Raw genomic sequence first — 17635 nt, 5'->3', positions numbered from 1 at the left:
TCAAAATGCTGTGGAGCATTTTTAAATACCTTTTAAATACCGAAAGGACAATATATTAGAAACATTTTTAGCCCTTTCATAAAGCAAGTATTTCTTTAAAAGAAAACATCAGGTTTTGTGACCCGTATTACTTAATAGCCTACTTTAAATATTGGAACAGAAATTGTTATTTTTACAAAATGCTATTAAACTTGGTTTCATATGCTTTTGTAAAGAGATGGCAAATACGTGGCTAGGTTGCAAGTTACAGCTAGACCATTTTTCATTAATTTTGGTGGTTCAGTACAAGTTCGTCTAATTTGATAGGAACTGCAGTGATAGGACAAGGGGTTCAAACTGAAGGAGGGAAAGTCTAGGTTGGAAGTGAAAAAAAAGTTTTTTGCTCTAAGGGTGTTGAGACACTGGCACAGGTTGCCCAGGGATGTGGTGGCTCCCCCAGCCCTGGTGGTGTTCAAGGCCAGGCCAGATGAGCTGGGACTAGATGATCTGTAATGTCCATTCCAGCCCTTTGGGACTAGATGATCTGTAAGGTCCATTCCAACCCCTAAATTATATGATTCTATGATATATTTACCTTACAGGATTTCATTTCTTCAAGTATGCAATTCTTGCTAATCTACATGGAAATAGGTTTGATAAGGGTTGATGTATAACACTAAGAAAATTAACACTATTATGATATCTTTTCAGTTGGTCAGGTGTGCAGTTTTCTTGTGAGGCCTTCAGATAATACACCTGGTGATTATTCACTCTATTTTCGGACCAGTGAAAATATTCAGCGTTTTAAAATATGTCCAACATCAAATAATCAGTTTATGATGGGAGGCAGATACTATAATAGGTAAGTTTTGATGGTAAAAAGAATGGTGTCTGTTTTACATTTGGATAACTTGCTGCTGATAATTTTTTACTGCTATGATTTAAAGACTGTAGTTATCTTTATGTAATCATTTTCCCTAACTTGCTTAGTAGCTACTTGTAACGTCACACAAGTTCTTACAGCTTAAAGACCCTAAGTGTACCTTAGTTTCTTTTGAACTATTTGTCCTTCTTCTGGAAACCAGTTGCTACACACTGTAAATTGTGCATTGAATGGATGATGTAGATCCATAAATTGTGGATCTGTAATTAAGAGAATGCTCTGTTGGAAGTGGCTTGGATGCTACTCAGTGTGTATTTGTCTGCTTGAAATGGCAAAATACAAACGTTAATTTTATCTGAAACAGTCAATAGATTTTTCAAGTAATTAAAATGGGTATTTACAAGAAAGGGGAAAAAATGTTTGTTCCCCTTCTGTGAAAGAAGCTATCAGTACATCTCCATCCTTGATAGTCTTGTTTTTAGAGTTGTTGTAGATGGAAGATTTCTCAGTAGCTAAAACTCACCTTCCTCTTTTAATGGAGGTCAATGCCTGCCTCAAAAATATGCATTTTTCAGTCTTGCTCACCTAGAACCAGAGCATTCTTCATCCCAATGGAGAATTTCTCTCACTTCCAGCTTGGCTTCTGAGTGGGTAGAGATCCAGCAGCTGGTGTGTCTGAGAAAATGTCGAGGTCTTCTCTCTAAGAAGTTCAGTGGACTTTTTCATATGACTTCACATGGACGATGGGTTGAGGCTTAACAATTGGACCCTTATGAACCTTTGCCTATGCCACACCCAGGCTGCTTGAATACCTTCTCCATTAATCAGTCTGGCCTCCAGACATCCTCATTGAAAACCAGGCTAGCTGCATTGTCAGCCTTTCATGAAGGTAAATGCTCTTTTGCCCATTCTCTAGTTACATGGATTATTAGGAGGGTGATAGGCTAGGAGCCCCCACTCTAAGTGATGTCAAAATAAGCAGCACATTAGTAGAGCTCATACTAGTCTCAAATGGTTTTGCATCATTAAGTAGTATACCTTCAGAAAGTTACTACATTATTACTTTAGATTACTCTATAATACAGTGCTGGATTCACTTGAGGTGTGGATTACATATATCTGAAGGAGATTCTATGGTGCTGAACAGAATGAAAATAGCCTTAAAAGGCTTCATTTTTGTTGCATGTTTTGGAAAATGATGACGGTACTCCTAAGCTCACATTCTGTCCAACTCAATTTGTGTATCAAACTGGTAAGCTTGCTGGAAGTTCAAACATGTAATGAAGAATTCAGTGCAAGATAATAAGGCCTCAAAATGAAGATACTAACTGCCCAAATTCTGTAATGTATATCTACTGCAGATGGCATTAATTAAGAAGCAGGAAAGAGGGAATAACTTCGTGGGCTTTTACTTCTTGATTAGTTCATTTAATGTGGACAGTGTAAGAAAGAAGTATTTAAACATGGGAAGACTAATATGGTTTTGTGGTATGGAATAATTGGAAGTGGCTGAAAAACCACAAACAGGGCATTGAATCCAAAACAGATATAAGAAGCTTGAATTTTTGCAAGGTAATGAAACTTTAAGTATATCTTGGTGCAGAGAGTTCATTGTTGCATCTGTAAAAATGTCTTCATTTTTGTTTGTCTTCAAGGTGAAAATATTGGCTCTGAAAAGTGCAGCTTCTCATTTACATGCATCTCTTTTACAGTTTCCAGTAACTATAAGCTTTTTTTATATTAATCTGTTTCCATAAATTGAGAGGTATCTCTTTCAAAATCTGGTCAGATCATTACAAAATTGTCCTTGATAATATTTTTCTTATTCTCTTACAGTTTTTGTGATTGTAATCAGGACAAAGACAAGATGAAAGCAATCTGCTCTTTATTTGCCGAGTACTGATTGCAGTTATAGTATCAATAAATTGTAGACCAAGATTTTCCATACAAAAGTAGTAAGCTGAAGTATAGTAGGGAAACATGAAACAAAAGAAGTTTCTTTTATTTCATAGGTATTTTGTGTATCCAGATGCAGGACTGGAGTCACAATAGCTTATATGAGCAACAGTATGTCTGCTTGTATTCCCGCAGAATTTATCTTGAGTGATTATGGGGAAAGAGATCGCGGGTACATTTCAGGAATCTTGTATTCTGTGCTTTGTAGGCAGACTTCATTTTTATCACCAACCTGTTTCTTTTGTGTGTGTTCCCACCACTCTTTATGTAAATTGCTTTACATTTCTGTGGATGAGTGTGATAGATAGGCTTGTTTGTAGTCTGCTAGACAGAGGTCTAATTCTATGATTACAATCTCTTCTATCAGCTCTGCAGAGCAGCCTAACTGTAGTCTTCTACCTGTCCACTTGAAGGTCCAAATATATATCACCTATATAGTGTACATATTGAGGGAATTATTTTGATTATGTAGAAAAGGAGTATTTTCCCAGGACTTTAGTGTAGCATTTAATTTCTATGTTTTTCTCTTAATTCCATGGATAACAATTTATGCCATTAATAATTCTACATTTCTCTGGAAAATTGGCGAAGCTCTTTCTTGGTGGTGGTGGTACTGAGTCTGGATGGGGTGGAGTTAATTTTCTTTACAGCAGTGAGTAAAGTGTCATGATTCATATTTGGGGCTAAACCAGTTCTGATAACATACAAGTGTTTTGGCTCTTGCTGACAAGTATGTGTACAGTGTTGAGGCATTCTCTGTTTTCATAGAATCACTGAAGGTTAAGAGGTTGGAATGGACCTTAGAGGTCATCTAGTCCCAAATCCCTCTGCCATGGGCAGGGATACCTCCCACTAGACCAGGTTGGTCAAAGCTTTATCCAGCCTGGCTTTGAGTACTGCCAGGGGTGGGGCATTCACTACCTCCCTGGGCAACCTGTTCCAGTATCTCACCACCCTCACAGTAAAAACTTTCTTGATACCTTCCCTAAATTTCCCCTCTTTCAATTTCTACCTATTACCCCTTGTTCTGTCACTGAAATTCCTATCAAAGAATCCCTCTCCAGCTTCCCTGTAGGCCCCTTCAGATATTGAAAAGTTGCTATGAGGTCTCCATGCAGTCTTCTCCAGGCTGAACAGCCCCAGCTTCCTCAGCCTGTCTTCATAAGGGAGGTGCTCCAGTCCTCTTATCGACTTCATGGCCTCCTCTGGACTTGTTCCCACAGTTCCTTGTCCTCCTTATGTTGAGGGCACCAGAACTGTGTGCAGTGTTCCAGGTAGGGTCTTGTGAGAGCAGGTCCTTCGACCTGCTGGCCACACTCCTTTTGATGCAGCCCAGGATACGATTGGCTTTCCGGGCTGCTAGTGCACGCTGCTGGCTCACGGTGAGCTTCTCATCCACTGTCACTCCCAAGTCCCTCTCCTCCCTGCTGGTTTCAATTACTTCCCCACCCAACCTGTAGATGTGCCTGGGATTGCCATGGCCCAGATGTAGGATGTTATTCAGAGAACCAAGTTGACCAGAGAGATATGTTAAGGCACCAAAAAGCGAGAGGATGTTTCTTCTTCCAAGGTGGGTGTTGTTCAGACTGGGCATCAGTCTGCTTGTGAGAGGTGATAAGTGATTGCTTTTGCATCACTGGCATCCTCCCTGACACCTTCTGTTTATTAAACCATCTTTATCTTGACCCACATGTTCTGTCACATTTGCTTTTCCTGTTTTCTCCCATCTTGAGGGCAGGGAATGAGCAAGTAATGCAGGGTGTTTAGCTGCTGACTGAGGTCACCCCTGCACAGGCCTTCTAATGTCACCCTGCTCCTTTTATAGAGCTGTTTTTTGCTAAGTGTGTTGTTATGTGAATGGGAATATCTTTCTGACTTGTTCAGGCCAGCTGTCCTTGCTCCTTGCCCACCTCTGTTCCACCTGTAGGCTCCTTCAGGGGATCAGAATGGGGTAAAAGAAAAGCCTCAACACTGCAAGTATAGCTCAGCAATAGTCAAAACCCTGGCGTGCCGTCAATGCAGTGTTTCGCTCACACGTCTAACATGGAGCACTGCATGAGCCGCTGTGAAGAAAAGGAAGTTCATCCCAGTGAGACATGCATTTATTAGGTTTTCAGTTCTAATTTTAGAGCATGTGGTAGGAAAAGCATGAGAGGCCCTTTCTCTGATCTTTTCTTTCCTCTATCTGCTGCATTTCCAAAATGCAACCTTCATTACAGGTAGCATTCAAAAAACTCTATAAAATTTGGGATGTTTCTTTGTTTCTAGTGATTCTGTGTCAAAGAAGAGAAGAAACACTGACCCAATAGTTTAGAGTGAACAAACTTGTGAGTTATCTTGAATTTGAGAGACAGTATGACTTGCAAATTTAGTAGACTGCTGGAATATAATTTTGATTCAACTGGTAGGTTAATTTTATTTTGATGAGCTGAACAATATGGGTTTAGCATTCTTTGTCTTCATAATTTAACAGTGTGTAGAATGATGCTGCTTAGTTCTGCTTTCTGTATTCTTTGTTATTGAAATGTCAGCTGTTGTAATAACTCTCAAATCATACTTTAATATAAAAAAATTATACTGTTCATGATGGTGAGATACTTTTGAAATCATCGAAATAGCTGAGACTTGAGAAATGTAACAAGCCTCGTGCTGAGCATTTTAAAATTTTTAAAGTAGCTGTAATGTAGTATTGAGATCCATTTCTGTTTCTGTCTATCAAACAAAGTTTAGCAGTCATCTTTTTTCTTTTTTTTCTGTTCAAATCCAAGGTTATTTAAGCCTTTCTTTATGTGGTTTGTGTAAGTAGGATTTCTGTTGCTAGTGAACATTGAAGAAGGCTGTGATTCATTTTCCTGTTCCCTAGATAAGTTTTGTGGTCAATCTGGTTTTATGCTTAACATTTTATATATGAGGTAGCTCTGAACACTTGCAGATTCATGTTCTGTAATGTACTTGTCTGGAGATACCTGTTATCTCTGTGTTTTGTGTTCAGGTGTTTGAGCTGTCATAGTGGCAAGGCTATATACAGATGACCATCTGAATTAAGTTCAGTTGTGGGAGCAGAGGCTGCAGAGTGAAGCCCTTATTGCTCCATCAAGGCATGGAGCCCTAGTCTATATGGTACTCTAACTACAAAAGGAATTTTTAAAACAGAACTGAGTTTATTCTTTTGCCGTATTACAAAATTGGAAGGAATTGGGCACCTGCTCCTTACATTGAGGAACTCCTGGCATTTTTAGTCAAGGAAGGAGAGGAGGCATTGATGGTCAAGGTATTCCTGATTTAATGAGTAAGAAAAATTCTACAGTGCTGTTGTATTGATTCCAAAATGTTGGCAGTAGCTTTTCAACACGTGAAATATAATGACCAAGTCATTATTTTCTGTAGTGTGACACATTTTAAAGTTTTATGCAGAAAACAGCATATGTAGATTGCAGCTCAGTAAAAGTTGAAATGTATTATTTTATTTCAGTAAAACTGAAAGAGAAATACATGTCATTCTACATACCTGAAAGATAAGAATACTTGTGGGAAGAGTGATTATTTTATCAAGATTGCACTAGTTCATAGTCTCAGACTGAGAAAGAAAAGTGAACTAAAATGCCTTGTTAGACCCTTATTTAGAAGATTTGAGATAATTTTAACAGCATAAGATATTGTTCCTGTGTTGAACACACACCGCATTCATTATCTTTGCACACCCAGCTGAGTCTGCATGTCTGGAGAAGACATGCACAGTACATTTTTATCTGCTTAATTATTTATCTCTTTTTAGATTTATATTTTGCATACAAATTACTAATTTCTATTGATGTTGGTATTCTTTGTTGAAATGTAAATTTCAGTAACTGCAAAAATAAGTTAGAGCAATTCAAATGCCTTAAATTTCAGCTTGTGTCTGTCACTACTTCTTTCCATAGACTTCCGTAATCTGAATCTGGTGATTAGAATGAATGCTTCCCTGTAGAGGAGGGCTATCAACTGAGTATTTAATTCCACAGGATATCTCGGTGATTTCCAAGTATAATCTGTATAAGTTCTGCTACAAACCTTTTTTGTTTTTCACTTGTGTCCTCCTAGAAAGAGACTGCGCTTCACTTGGAGTATGTCCCATTCCCCTTCCCTAGTTACTGTAGGAGTTTGAAAATTACTGCCAATGAAATAGTAATTTTTGACCTGGTTGGAAAGTGAGTAATGCACATGTGCTATGTAAATGTGGAAAGTGCAGTGTCCTCATTTGTCATTTTAAGCAACTCCTTAAAATATTTTGCAGAGTTTAGAATTAATGCATTCTGAATATAGTTTTGTGAACTTTCTTGACTTGAGTGTATTAGTAAATTTTCATTGCTACAAATAAGATTATGATGATTAACACTTGATTTCATTAAAACTTTGTGAGAAAGTTTTCTGTGGTTGTGTGGAAAATCAGATTCTCAAGCAGAAGAAAAATTAACCTGTTTAACATTTCAATCCTCTTTTTCTTATTGGAACAGTATTGCTGACATCATTGAGCACTATAGAAAAGAACAGATTGTTGAAGGATATTACCTTAAAGATCCTGTTCCAATGCAGGTAAGAGTTCATCTCTGAGAGTTTGATGTTCAAGTCACAGGCTGAATCATTGCCAAATCAGTTTATTAACTGAATTACATCAGAGATACCAGTGGTAGTTAAACAGCATCATCTTCAGTTTTAATGCTTTCAGCTTATCTGTTTCTTTCATTTTATCTTCACATGCATTCACTTACCAAAGTCAATAGAAAATATGGTAAGCTGTGTCTGTCCTCTGAGGTGTTAAACCTCTGCTCTCTGCCCCTAGCTCTGGTCGGTGGCTCACCCATGCTGTGACTTAGTCCCGTGGTAGGGGGAACAGTCTGCTCTCCTCTATTCTGTGTCTGGAGTTTTTCTCCTGACAGAGGAAACCTGTGCACACAGAAGAGCATCAGGGATGATGGCTGAGCTGGGATTGCAGCATCTGTTCTGGAGTACACTTGCCCTGTATCAGAAGTTGATTCTAAGAGACCACCAGTAATAAGCACACCACATCATTTAGCTTTTCATGAGCTTGTAGCTAGTTAAAACATTTACATGCGTATTTTATTCCCTGTCTGTTCTGAGGCTTTCCTGTCCTTCCTAAATAGAGTAACAGTCAATTCATACCGCTTTGTGAGATCTGTCATGTTGATACATTTCCTCTGTTTACCCAGCTAAGCGCACCAAAGCTGCTTCTGTCTCTTTGTAATATTCTTGTAGCTACCCTGCTGCTACAAATTTTGATGTGAACTTGCCCTACTTGAACATGGTGGACCAGAACAGTTTAGAGTACTATGTCATGGGTAATTCCCTTTCTGTATGGACATTACTTAATATCCTACAATACATGTCATTTTCTGTGGTGGGTTGACCCTGGTGAGCAGCTAAGGACCTGCACCTTTGCTCAGTTGCTGTTCCTGTGAGATGGTGGCAAAAGCACAAAAACTGAGTTGAGATAAATACGGTCTAATAAGCAAAGGAAGGCATGGGTAGAGGTGATGCAATCATTCACCACCTCCCACAAGCCCAGCAGGTCTCTGGACAGTGGTCACTCAGAAAGAAACCTCCTCACCCACACACAGTTTTATTCCTGTTCATGATGGTATATGACAGGGAATACCCCTCTGATCAGCTGTCCTGGCTGTCTCTGCTCCCCGCATCTTGCCACAGAATCACAGAATGTATCAGATTGGAAGGGACCACAGTGGGTTATCTGGTCCAACCTCCCTGCCCAAGTAGGATTGTCCTAGAGCACATGGCAAGTTTGCATCCAGGCAGTTACTGAATTTCTCCAGTGAGGGAGAATCTACAACCTCTCTGGGCAATCTGTTCAGTGACTTGCATAGAAAAGAAGTTCTTGTATTCAGGTGAAACTTCTGTGCACCAGTTTCTGCACATTACTGCTTGTTTTATTGGTTTGTACCACCAAGAAGAGCCTGGGTCCATCATCTTGGTACCCCCCACTTTAGATACTTATATACATTAATGAAGTCCCCTCTCAGTCATCTCTTCTCAAGACTGAACAGGTCCATCTCTCTCAGCCTTTTCTTGTAAGTGAGGTGCTCCAGTTCCTTAATCATTTTTGTTGCCCTCTGCAGGACCTGCTCCAGGAACTCTATGCTGCTCTTGTACATGGAGCTCCACCCAAGTCCACCTCCCTGTGGAGGGGGGCAGAGTGGGAGATGGAGAAGGTCTTGAGGCTGTGCAGGCACTGATCAGCAAGAGCTAGGACACTAGTGTGTTAGCACTGGTTCAGTAATAAAACCGAAACACAGCACCTTAGGGGCTGCAATGGCAACAGTTAAGTCCATCTGTGCCAGACTCATATGTTGTCATAGCCTGGTCCTCCAGTGACTGCCTCAGCTATTCAATTGTCTTATTTTCTATTTTCTAATGGTAAATATTAACAGGTGGAACTTTTATATTGCATTAGTAGATGTACATCTTGTTATTCCATTCTTTCCTATACTGCTAATTGTGTGCTTCCCTGTTGTTTGCTAATGTTAACTTGCACACACTAATGTGGCTGGGGCAGAAAACAAATATGAGTTCCCAGACTACTCCTCGAAAAACTTCACTAGTGACTTTCCTCATGCTTCATCATTCCTCTTGAATCATGACAGTAACTCTTGATTTCAGCTTTTTGCATATACACTTATAGTTCCTGTATTAATAAACTTTATGTTGACTAATCTTCTTCTACGTGTGATCCTTTTAACCTAATCAGATACATCTATGACTCTGTTTAAAAATTTAGGTGCCAGTGGTACAACTAATGTTCTACTTTGTGTTACTTCCTTTACACACACCACCATGCTCTGTGTTTTTGAGGGGAAAAAAATTCACAAATTTTGCATCCTTTTAGGGTCAGTCTGATTGACTTCCCATGTCTAACATGAAATTTACTTAAAGGTATTTGTCACTAGATTCGTTGTTTTGTGCACTGCTCCTTGTGTAGTTATGTTATGAATGTTATCTTTAGGTCATAACATCTGGATATTGCTTCCATTGTAAGTCCTGTGGTTCATGTTAGTATTTTCAAATTATTTTTCATCTTGCTTTTGTTGTTTTGTTCAAAATCATAATTCTTGCAGATATATGGGCAGGAAGAAATGTAGAATACTATGCAAGAGCTAGTTCATATGGCTTCTTTCATCTCACTGCTGTTTTCACTGCTTGACAGTCTTACTTTTCATGTTTTCTTATGGCTAAAGAACTTTTGCTGATCAGCTTACTTGGTAAGGTCATACTTGGCTTGGTTTATTACTTGAGTTTCCAGATCCTACCATTTTCTGTGTGAACTTATCCTTTTTCTGCTTGCTGCTTTCTTCTCTTGTCTTGAGTTCTGCTCAATTAAGACATGTGAGTTCTAATGAGATTAATGAGGCTCTGTGCCATTTTGTGTAAATCAGTTTTAATTGTGATCTGCACCATTTTTGTTGCTCCAGAGTTTATCCATGATTACTCAGTCCCACAGGGTTTGGTGGAAGACAGTTAGAAGCTAGACAAATCTTAAAAGTCTTGCACAAATGTAATAGAAATAACAGCAATAGATCCTGCTTTTTATTTTTATGTGAAAAGACAGAATGTTACTATGTAGAAGTTGGTCTATATTGAAAACTCTTTTTTTCTGGCATAATTCTGGAAATATGGAAATAGTTTTATTACATTTCCAGCAAGTGTGTTGTATGAAAAATTATATTATTTTATTAAAATGTATGAGAGGACATTAGTAGTGAGTTGGTGGCATTCACTAAAATAATCCTGGTTGCAATGTCATAATACGCAATTTTAAATGGAAATTTCTGAGCTTAAAATCTGTTTTTTCCACATGTTTCCCAGCACCAAGAACAAGTGCTTAATGATACCGTGGATGGAAAAGAAATCTACAACACAATTCGCCGGAAAACAAAGGATGCTTTTTATAAAAATATTGTCAAAAAAGGTTATCTTCTGAAAAAAAGTGAGTTTTGTTTACTTAATTTTTTTCTACCAAAAAAAATCCAAAAAGGCAGATAGGGATCACAGAATCATAGAATCCCTTTAATTGGAAGGGATCCATAAGGATCATGCTCCTTGCAGGTTTACCTAAAGCTAAGCCATGTGACTTAAGAGCATTGTCCAGATGCTCCTCAAACCTTGACAGGCTTGTTGCCACAAGCAGTTCCTTGGGGAGCCTGTAGCAAGGACCAGCCAGTCTCTCAGTGAAGAACTTTTTCCTGTAGTCCAATCTGAACTTCCTCTGCTGCAACGTCATGGCATTTTTTCATGCCCCACTGCTGGTCACCAGAGAGTGGAGATCAGCACCTGCTAGCTGAACATGCATACCAAGTGAGTTTTGTGTAGTAGTGGTACTAGAAGGAGCAAAACTGAAATGCACTAAAGGTTCTAGAAAGCATGTGAGGAGGATGAAAGATCTTTCCTTAAGTAGTAGATGAATAAAGCAACATGTTAGATGAAATTACATGCAGTGTGAAAGTGCTGATTGGCAGTTCTGAAAAAAATCAGAGCACAGCACAAAAATTAGGCATCCTTGTCAAAGGTAACATTCAAACTCATTAAGTCAAGTATATTTTCATAAAGCGTTTGCATTAAGTATGGAACTCACTACATCACAGGGCAGGTTTGAGAGAGCTAGAATAGTGTAAATCTGTACATTCATTGCAGAGCACAGCTGGTTTAATTTTGCTTTTCCAAGGTAGGCCACATGTTTGAAATCTTAAATTCAAAATGTGTAGTCTGCCATACAAGAATATATTGACTTTTTTAGGGTTCTAACACTGACACAGTCAACATAACATACATTAAACACGGAGAACTTGACTCATCCCAGTATAACCCTGAAGTATTGCTATTGAGCAAGTCCCTGAAGTTCTGAGGAAGCTAAGTTCATTACCAAGTGTGATATTTCTTTTTTAAAAACCTCGACTTTAACAGAGGCAGAAACTATCAATAACAAAATTTCTGCAAATGACAAGGTTATGCTACACATAGTAATTTGGATAGTGACCAAATGTGAGAAACAAGTGATTTTACCTATAGCCAAGAGACATTAAAAGTCCCAAACAAGCCACCCCAATCTCTACCCTCTTAACAGAACAAGGAAAGCATCTGTTATGTGGACAACACTGATTCTGAGAGAAGGTGTGGAGGGATGCCGTGGAGTAAGGAATCAAATAACAATGAATCAAAGTGGTAATGAGATACATTATCTCATATGTGCAAATCAGGATACTGAGTAGTAGAGAGATGCACAGAGTGCATATGAAATATGTGCAGCAAAATCACTCTTCCATCTAGGAGTTATAGTGTAATAAATGGATGTTACATTTGTCTTTTCAAAGCAGTGTTCATACTCATTTACTGAGGCCCCAGTGGATTTATGACAATTAAACTATAAAATAAAGGCTGAAAGGTTTTCTTCTAAATGGTGCTCTGACTTAGGCATTAATTAATTGCAGAAAGTTCCTAATCCATTGCAGTTCAGAGAACTTTTTCTGTGAAGCAGTTGGAAGCAGCCAAATTCTTAGACATGTTTGTGTTTGGGTCTCGATTCTGATTTAAGTTTGCATATAATAAATTCTCATTTCTGTTCTTCAGCCATATTGTTTTAAGATACTGTAATGCAATCTATTAAATATTGGTCAGAGTTTAGGGGTAACTTTTTCATGTCAAGAATCTGTTTCTTAATAAAAATGTAATAAATGGGATCCACACTGTCATTTTCAATCTGTGTATGAACAGTCATAACACTGATGGGAATTCACTGTTCAAACAGCTCATATGCTCTTGCTTAGTACTGTTGAGATTAGTGAAAATATTTCAAGAACCTTTTGCAACCTACTTGCATCTGTGAAGAGGATTTAGTTTTAGCCACGTTGTGTAAAATTGAGTATGTATACTGATGACATAATTCAAGTGTGATTACCTGTACATTGTTCTTGTGTTTGGAATTTGAAAAAAATTTACTGCCCTCTTCTGTTTTCTGAATTTACAAAATTTAGATGTTCTTTTAAACAATATTGCAACTTTTTGTTTGATTCTTGTACAGGTAAAGGAAAAAGATGGAAAAACTTGTACTTTATATTAGAGGGAAATGATGCCCAGCTTATTTATTTTGAAAGTGAAAAACGAGCCACAAAACCCAAAGGACTGATAGACCTTAGTGTGTGTTCTGTCTATGGAGTACATGACAGTTTGTTTGGCAGGTAGGACACTGGCTTTCTTTAATCCTATTGAACCAAGAGTTGACAAGATACAGTTTCCTCAGTTCCAAAATTCTACATTCTTTTGAGAGGTATTTGAAAGCTAACTTGGTTAGATGAAGTTTGTAAGTGCTTTTCTGTGTAAGAGCAAGTACTTTTGTTACATTTGACCAACTTAGTAGTAAACTGCTTCATGTATGCAAACATCCTCAGAAATTGTTTTTGCACAATTACTTTATTCAGAGATAATTTTCATATCAGATCTTATTTACTGTAGTATTTTGATATTCAAAATAAGCTAACTGCAAGGGATGTGATTATCAGCAAGGCATTTGAGATTCAAAGGTCCTTCAGATATCATTAGTAATTAACATGAAAGAGTTACATATTTATTCATTGGTCATAAAAAAAAAAGCCCACTGCTCTGTATTGTAATGTTTTATAGAAGACATAAGGACACTTACATATTAAATGATAGAAATTAGAAATTCTGGTTATCCTATGGATTTTAATATTTATTAAAACATTATACATAGTCAACTTCTAGATATTTTTGTAAAAAACCGTCAAGATGGATGCTTAACACTAGTGGCATTTCTGAAACTGTAAAGATTGGTGTTATGCTTTACCTGTTTGGGGTTTTTTAAAATCTTTTTAATAATTTTGAAAAAACCCTCACAGTTAGCTACTGGAATATATATATATATTCAGGATAATTAATATATAATTATTCAGGAAGCTTTGGTGTATATTGTAATCAAGGAACATCTTGTTTATGCCTCTTAAACTGTGTTCAAGCAAGCCTGTGTTGTGGATTAGAGTGTAGCTGGACAGTAAGGAGGTGTACTGCAGGTGCATATGAGAAGATGCATGGTCACTGCATCTTAGGAAGCTGTTAGTGAGGAACTGTTACTCCTGCATTTTAAATAGCTGGCAAAAAATTGGCTTTGCCCTTTCCTCAGAAGGACAGTGAAGTCTCTACTTCTGTAACATTTAATGTTGTAGAGGTTTGTGTCACACATGCTCAGTCTTTAGTGTGTAATCCAGTACAAATTTCAATGGTCATGAGAGCTGTGGGATACATTCTGATAGGTGTTTCTTTAGATTAATACTACTTCCTGAAAGAACAAATCCTTAATGCATGATTAACTGGTTGTGAACTAATGCTGAACCTCTGCTGCTTTTAAGTTCTCTAGGTATAGTCCTTGTTGGTAAGTCTTTTCCATTACCAGGTGGCTGGTTTTTTGCCTTTACTGTAAGCCTGCTCACTACAGACCATTCTAAAAGTCTGTCAATATTCTGAAGCAGGCTACCTGTGTTGAAGTGTGGTTTTCTCAAAATGACATAATACATTCAAAACCAAAATTAAATTTGAAGGACCTGAGCCAACTTGTCATTGTAGTTCTTCCTTTTCCATGTGTGCTGACACATAGACATACAAAAAATTGAGGCAATGTTCAATGCTCCTTACAGATAAACAGCAGAAATCTGTTGGTTCAGTGTAAAGTTTGTTTTGGCACAGATCAAGTGAAGGTATCCATTAATGTGTGAAGATTAATAAAACTTACATTATTTGTGTTTTCTTTATTTTTAAGGCCAAACTGTTTTCAGATAGTAGTTCAGCACTTTAGTGAAGAGCATTACATCTTTTACTTTGCAGGCGAAACTCCAGAACAAGCACAGGTGAGAGCTTTTGTTGCTAATTGTAATTCAAAAAGTAACTTTTAATCTTGTGTTGTGTAATGATTTTGCCCTTCTCAAACAGGAAGCAAGTGTATCACAAGTAGTTAGTGGTTACACTTGCAGGCCTTCAAATGGAGTAGTAGCAGATGTGTAAGAGGAAAGGCTGGTGCTGGGAATCCAGCACCTACACTACTTGCTCTTTGGGGTTTTAGTTTGGATAAGTTCCAGTCAGGTCCCATGGGTTGAGCTTCCATTATTTTCCATCCTATGTTTCTGGAGAAGATTTTTTTAATAGTCAATTCAGAAGAAAAATTTACTCTCCAAGACTTTTCCATGTTATAAACCACAGCATAGGAAGTGAGAGTTTTACTTCAGAGTGAAATAATAAAATGAAATAAAATGCTAATGTACATGTGTGCCCAATGACCAAAGGATATTGAACAGCTGCCTTCTGCAATTATTTGTCCTGTCCATAAACTGGTAGTTGTTCATAGTCTTTGGCCCTGATGGTGCACAAAATATGAGGTTTTCTGGTTTTAAATTATATCCTTTAGCTCTCTTAACAGTTATATTTGCTGATTAAGAATTGTGGGATAGGAACCTACTTCTCTGAAATTCATTAGTTGGCAGGAGAGTATATCTAAAATGACACAATGTTCTTGTTTATTAAGTTTTAAGCTCTGAAAGCCCACAGCTCTGAATTAGACCTGTTGTATCAGAAGTTAAGCTTTGCATTTGATTTTATTTGAATGGAATTAAAGCTGTTTAGAGCACTCATAATAGACTGTTATTCACCAGAGCATGAAGGCTGTATACATTTAGTATTTTTCTTGTTCTGTATATGAAGGCAAACACAAATTTTCCTGTTAAATTAATGCAAATTTGTGAAATTTGCTGAGATGACATCAGAATAATGTAGTGGCATTTGTCACACAACTGTCATTGTACGGTCTTTGAGAAGCAGTATGCTGTATAGTAATTGAGAATATATGCATTAATTTCCGTGCTTGTTACTGTACATTAATTTTTGTCATGTCTGCAAATCTGTTGTGTTCTAAAAACTATTAAAATGTGTAGGAGGCAGAATATCCTGTCTTGTTTCCTGAACATTGGATATAATCTGCTTTTGGTTTTGATCTTCTTAACAGGCTGTTCACAGCACTTACACAGAATGCAGTTGTTTCAGGTTTCTTTATAATATGGCTTTGGCCCAGAAACATTTACAGACATTTCTCTTTTGAAAAAGCTCAGCTTTCTTTACTCTGTAACGTTTCAAGGAGGAATAGAAACTTCATGGTGCATAGCTGAAAGTTTTTCCTTCTGTGGAAGGATTTGAAAGCTGAAGCCTGACTCGCAAAGTGGTCTAGCTGAGAATAGCTGCAGTACATATTAATCTGTTTTTAAATGTGGAAGATATTGTGAAGGGTAAGATTAAAGCAGTGTTGTGGGGGGTTCAATGACATTGTTAAATTGTACTTTGAGAGCAGGTAGTGGATCTTTGAGATACAGAGTTAAGAAGGTTGTTGTTCAAAACCTAAATTTTGTGCTTTTGCAGGAGATAGACAAAATTTGAGGGCCAGGGGACAAAAACTATAGCATGGGTCTTGCAGAGGCCCCTTGCAAAGCTCTCCTGTTGGCAAATTTCTCACACTGCAGTGACTTTTTCAGAGGTGGCCTGGCAAGTTGACAATGCCTCTTAGCAGCTTATTTGTTAAAAAAGCCAAACACACAAAGGTTCTACAGTCAGCTTGGTGTTAGTCAATCGGCTTATTTCCATGACCAGAATGGAATCCATTCATGCACTTTGCTGAATGCATTTATGAGCAAACTGGGGAATGTTTGGTATATGCTTTGTGTTTCTCCGTTAATGTTTTAGTTTTCACTTGAAGTATACACAGTGTTACAACTGCCATGTAAGAGTACTGGAGAGAATAATGAAACCAGTTTGGCTTGTTAAATGTAGTTTTCTCAGAAGCAAAGAAGTTTTGCTTAATTTTATATACAGTTTGTAATTTCTTGTAGAATTGCTAGACTGGAAAATTGATACAAGTCACACTGTATATCCATTAGTATTGCTTGATGGTGCTAAAGGGAAAATGGTTCACATTTGCAAATCCTTTGAGGTTTTGCTCAGTAAAGATAAGGAATTTGCTTTATTCAAACCTGCATGCTTTGGAATTACAGAAAACATAGCTTTTGCCACGATAAAGTGAAAATTCAGATACTCTTTTTAGATATGTTTGTTCCACTACAAGAAGCTGTATCTGACTTGGTTTCATGACACTATTCTGCATCCTTCTCTCTTAGGACTGGATGAAAGCTCTGCAGATGTTTTGCAGTTTAAGAAAAACCAGTCCAGGAACATCAAATAAACGTCTGCGTCAGGTGATGCTGATACTGTGGGGTTGGCAGTGCATGTAGAGGAGTGTTTTGTCTCCTTGCAAAGCAATACTGATAAATCTCAGAATTTTCCCTTCAGCAGTAGTAAATCTTGGATAAAAGTGTAAAGAAGTTAGCATTTGTACTTCATATAGGAAACTTTAAAAATTTGTCATTTATATGACATGTTAACAAAATGCTTATTTAAATAATAATATTAATTATGAATAACAAATGGATGGTGAACCATATATGTGCCTTTATTTCTCTTGGCCTGTTGAAAGTCCTGTGTTTGCCAGAACTTCCTCGGAGACAGAGGACAGTCTTAAATATCTAAGTCTGTAATGATGGGAGAATGGTGGGGGAATACTTCAAGAATTCCTGATATTTTTTAATCTGAGAAATATTGAATGTAGTTGTTTGTTACAGGCAGTAGAGAAAAGAATCAAATATGGAATTGAAAAGGAATAAACTGGTTATGAACATTAAAGATGTTTGAATACTTCTGAATAAATTA

General features: G+C 37.5%; 1 protein-coding gene across 1 annotated transcript in view; it reads left to right on the top strand.

The window, feature by feature from the left end:
- Positions 1–690: 690 nt before the first annotated feature.
- RASA1 (RAS p21 protein activator (GTPase activating protein) 1) overlaps positions 691–17635 on the top strand; it is a gene marked incomplete at its 5' end in the record, with an annotated part of 28364 nt that continues 11419 nt past the window's right edge. The window contains 6 exons of the mRNA XM_009080321.1: positions 691–841; positions 7312–7390; positions 10694–10814; positions 12903–13059; positions 14652–14739; positions 17047–17124. Of these exons, the coding sequence (XP_009078569.1) occupies positions 691–841; positions 7312–7390; positions 10694–10814; positions 12903–13059; positions 14652–14739; positions 17047–17124 (674 nt within the window). The remainder of the gene's footprint in view (positions 842–7311; positions 7391–10693; positions 10815–12902; positions 13060–14651; positions 14740–17046; positions 17125–17635) is intronic.

The sequence above is a fragment of the Acanthisitta chloris genome, unplaced genomic scaffold (assembly GCF_000695815.1).
Source record: "Acanthisitta chloris isolate BGI_N310 unplaced genomic scaffold, ASM69581v1 scaffold20938, whole genome shotgun sequence".
NCBI lineage: Eukaryota > Metazoa > Chordata > Aves > Passeriformes > Acanthisittidae > Acanthisitta > Acanthisitta chloris.
Note: the sequence above shows the minus strand (reverse complement) of the source record. Positions and strands in the feature narration are given on the sequence as shown.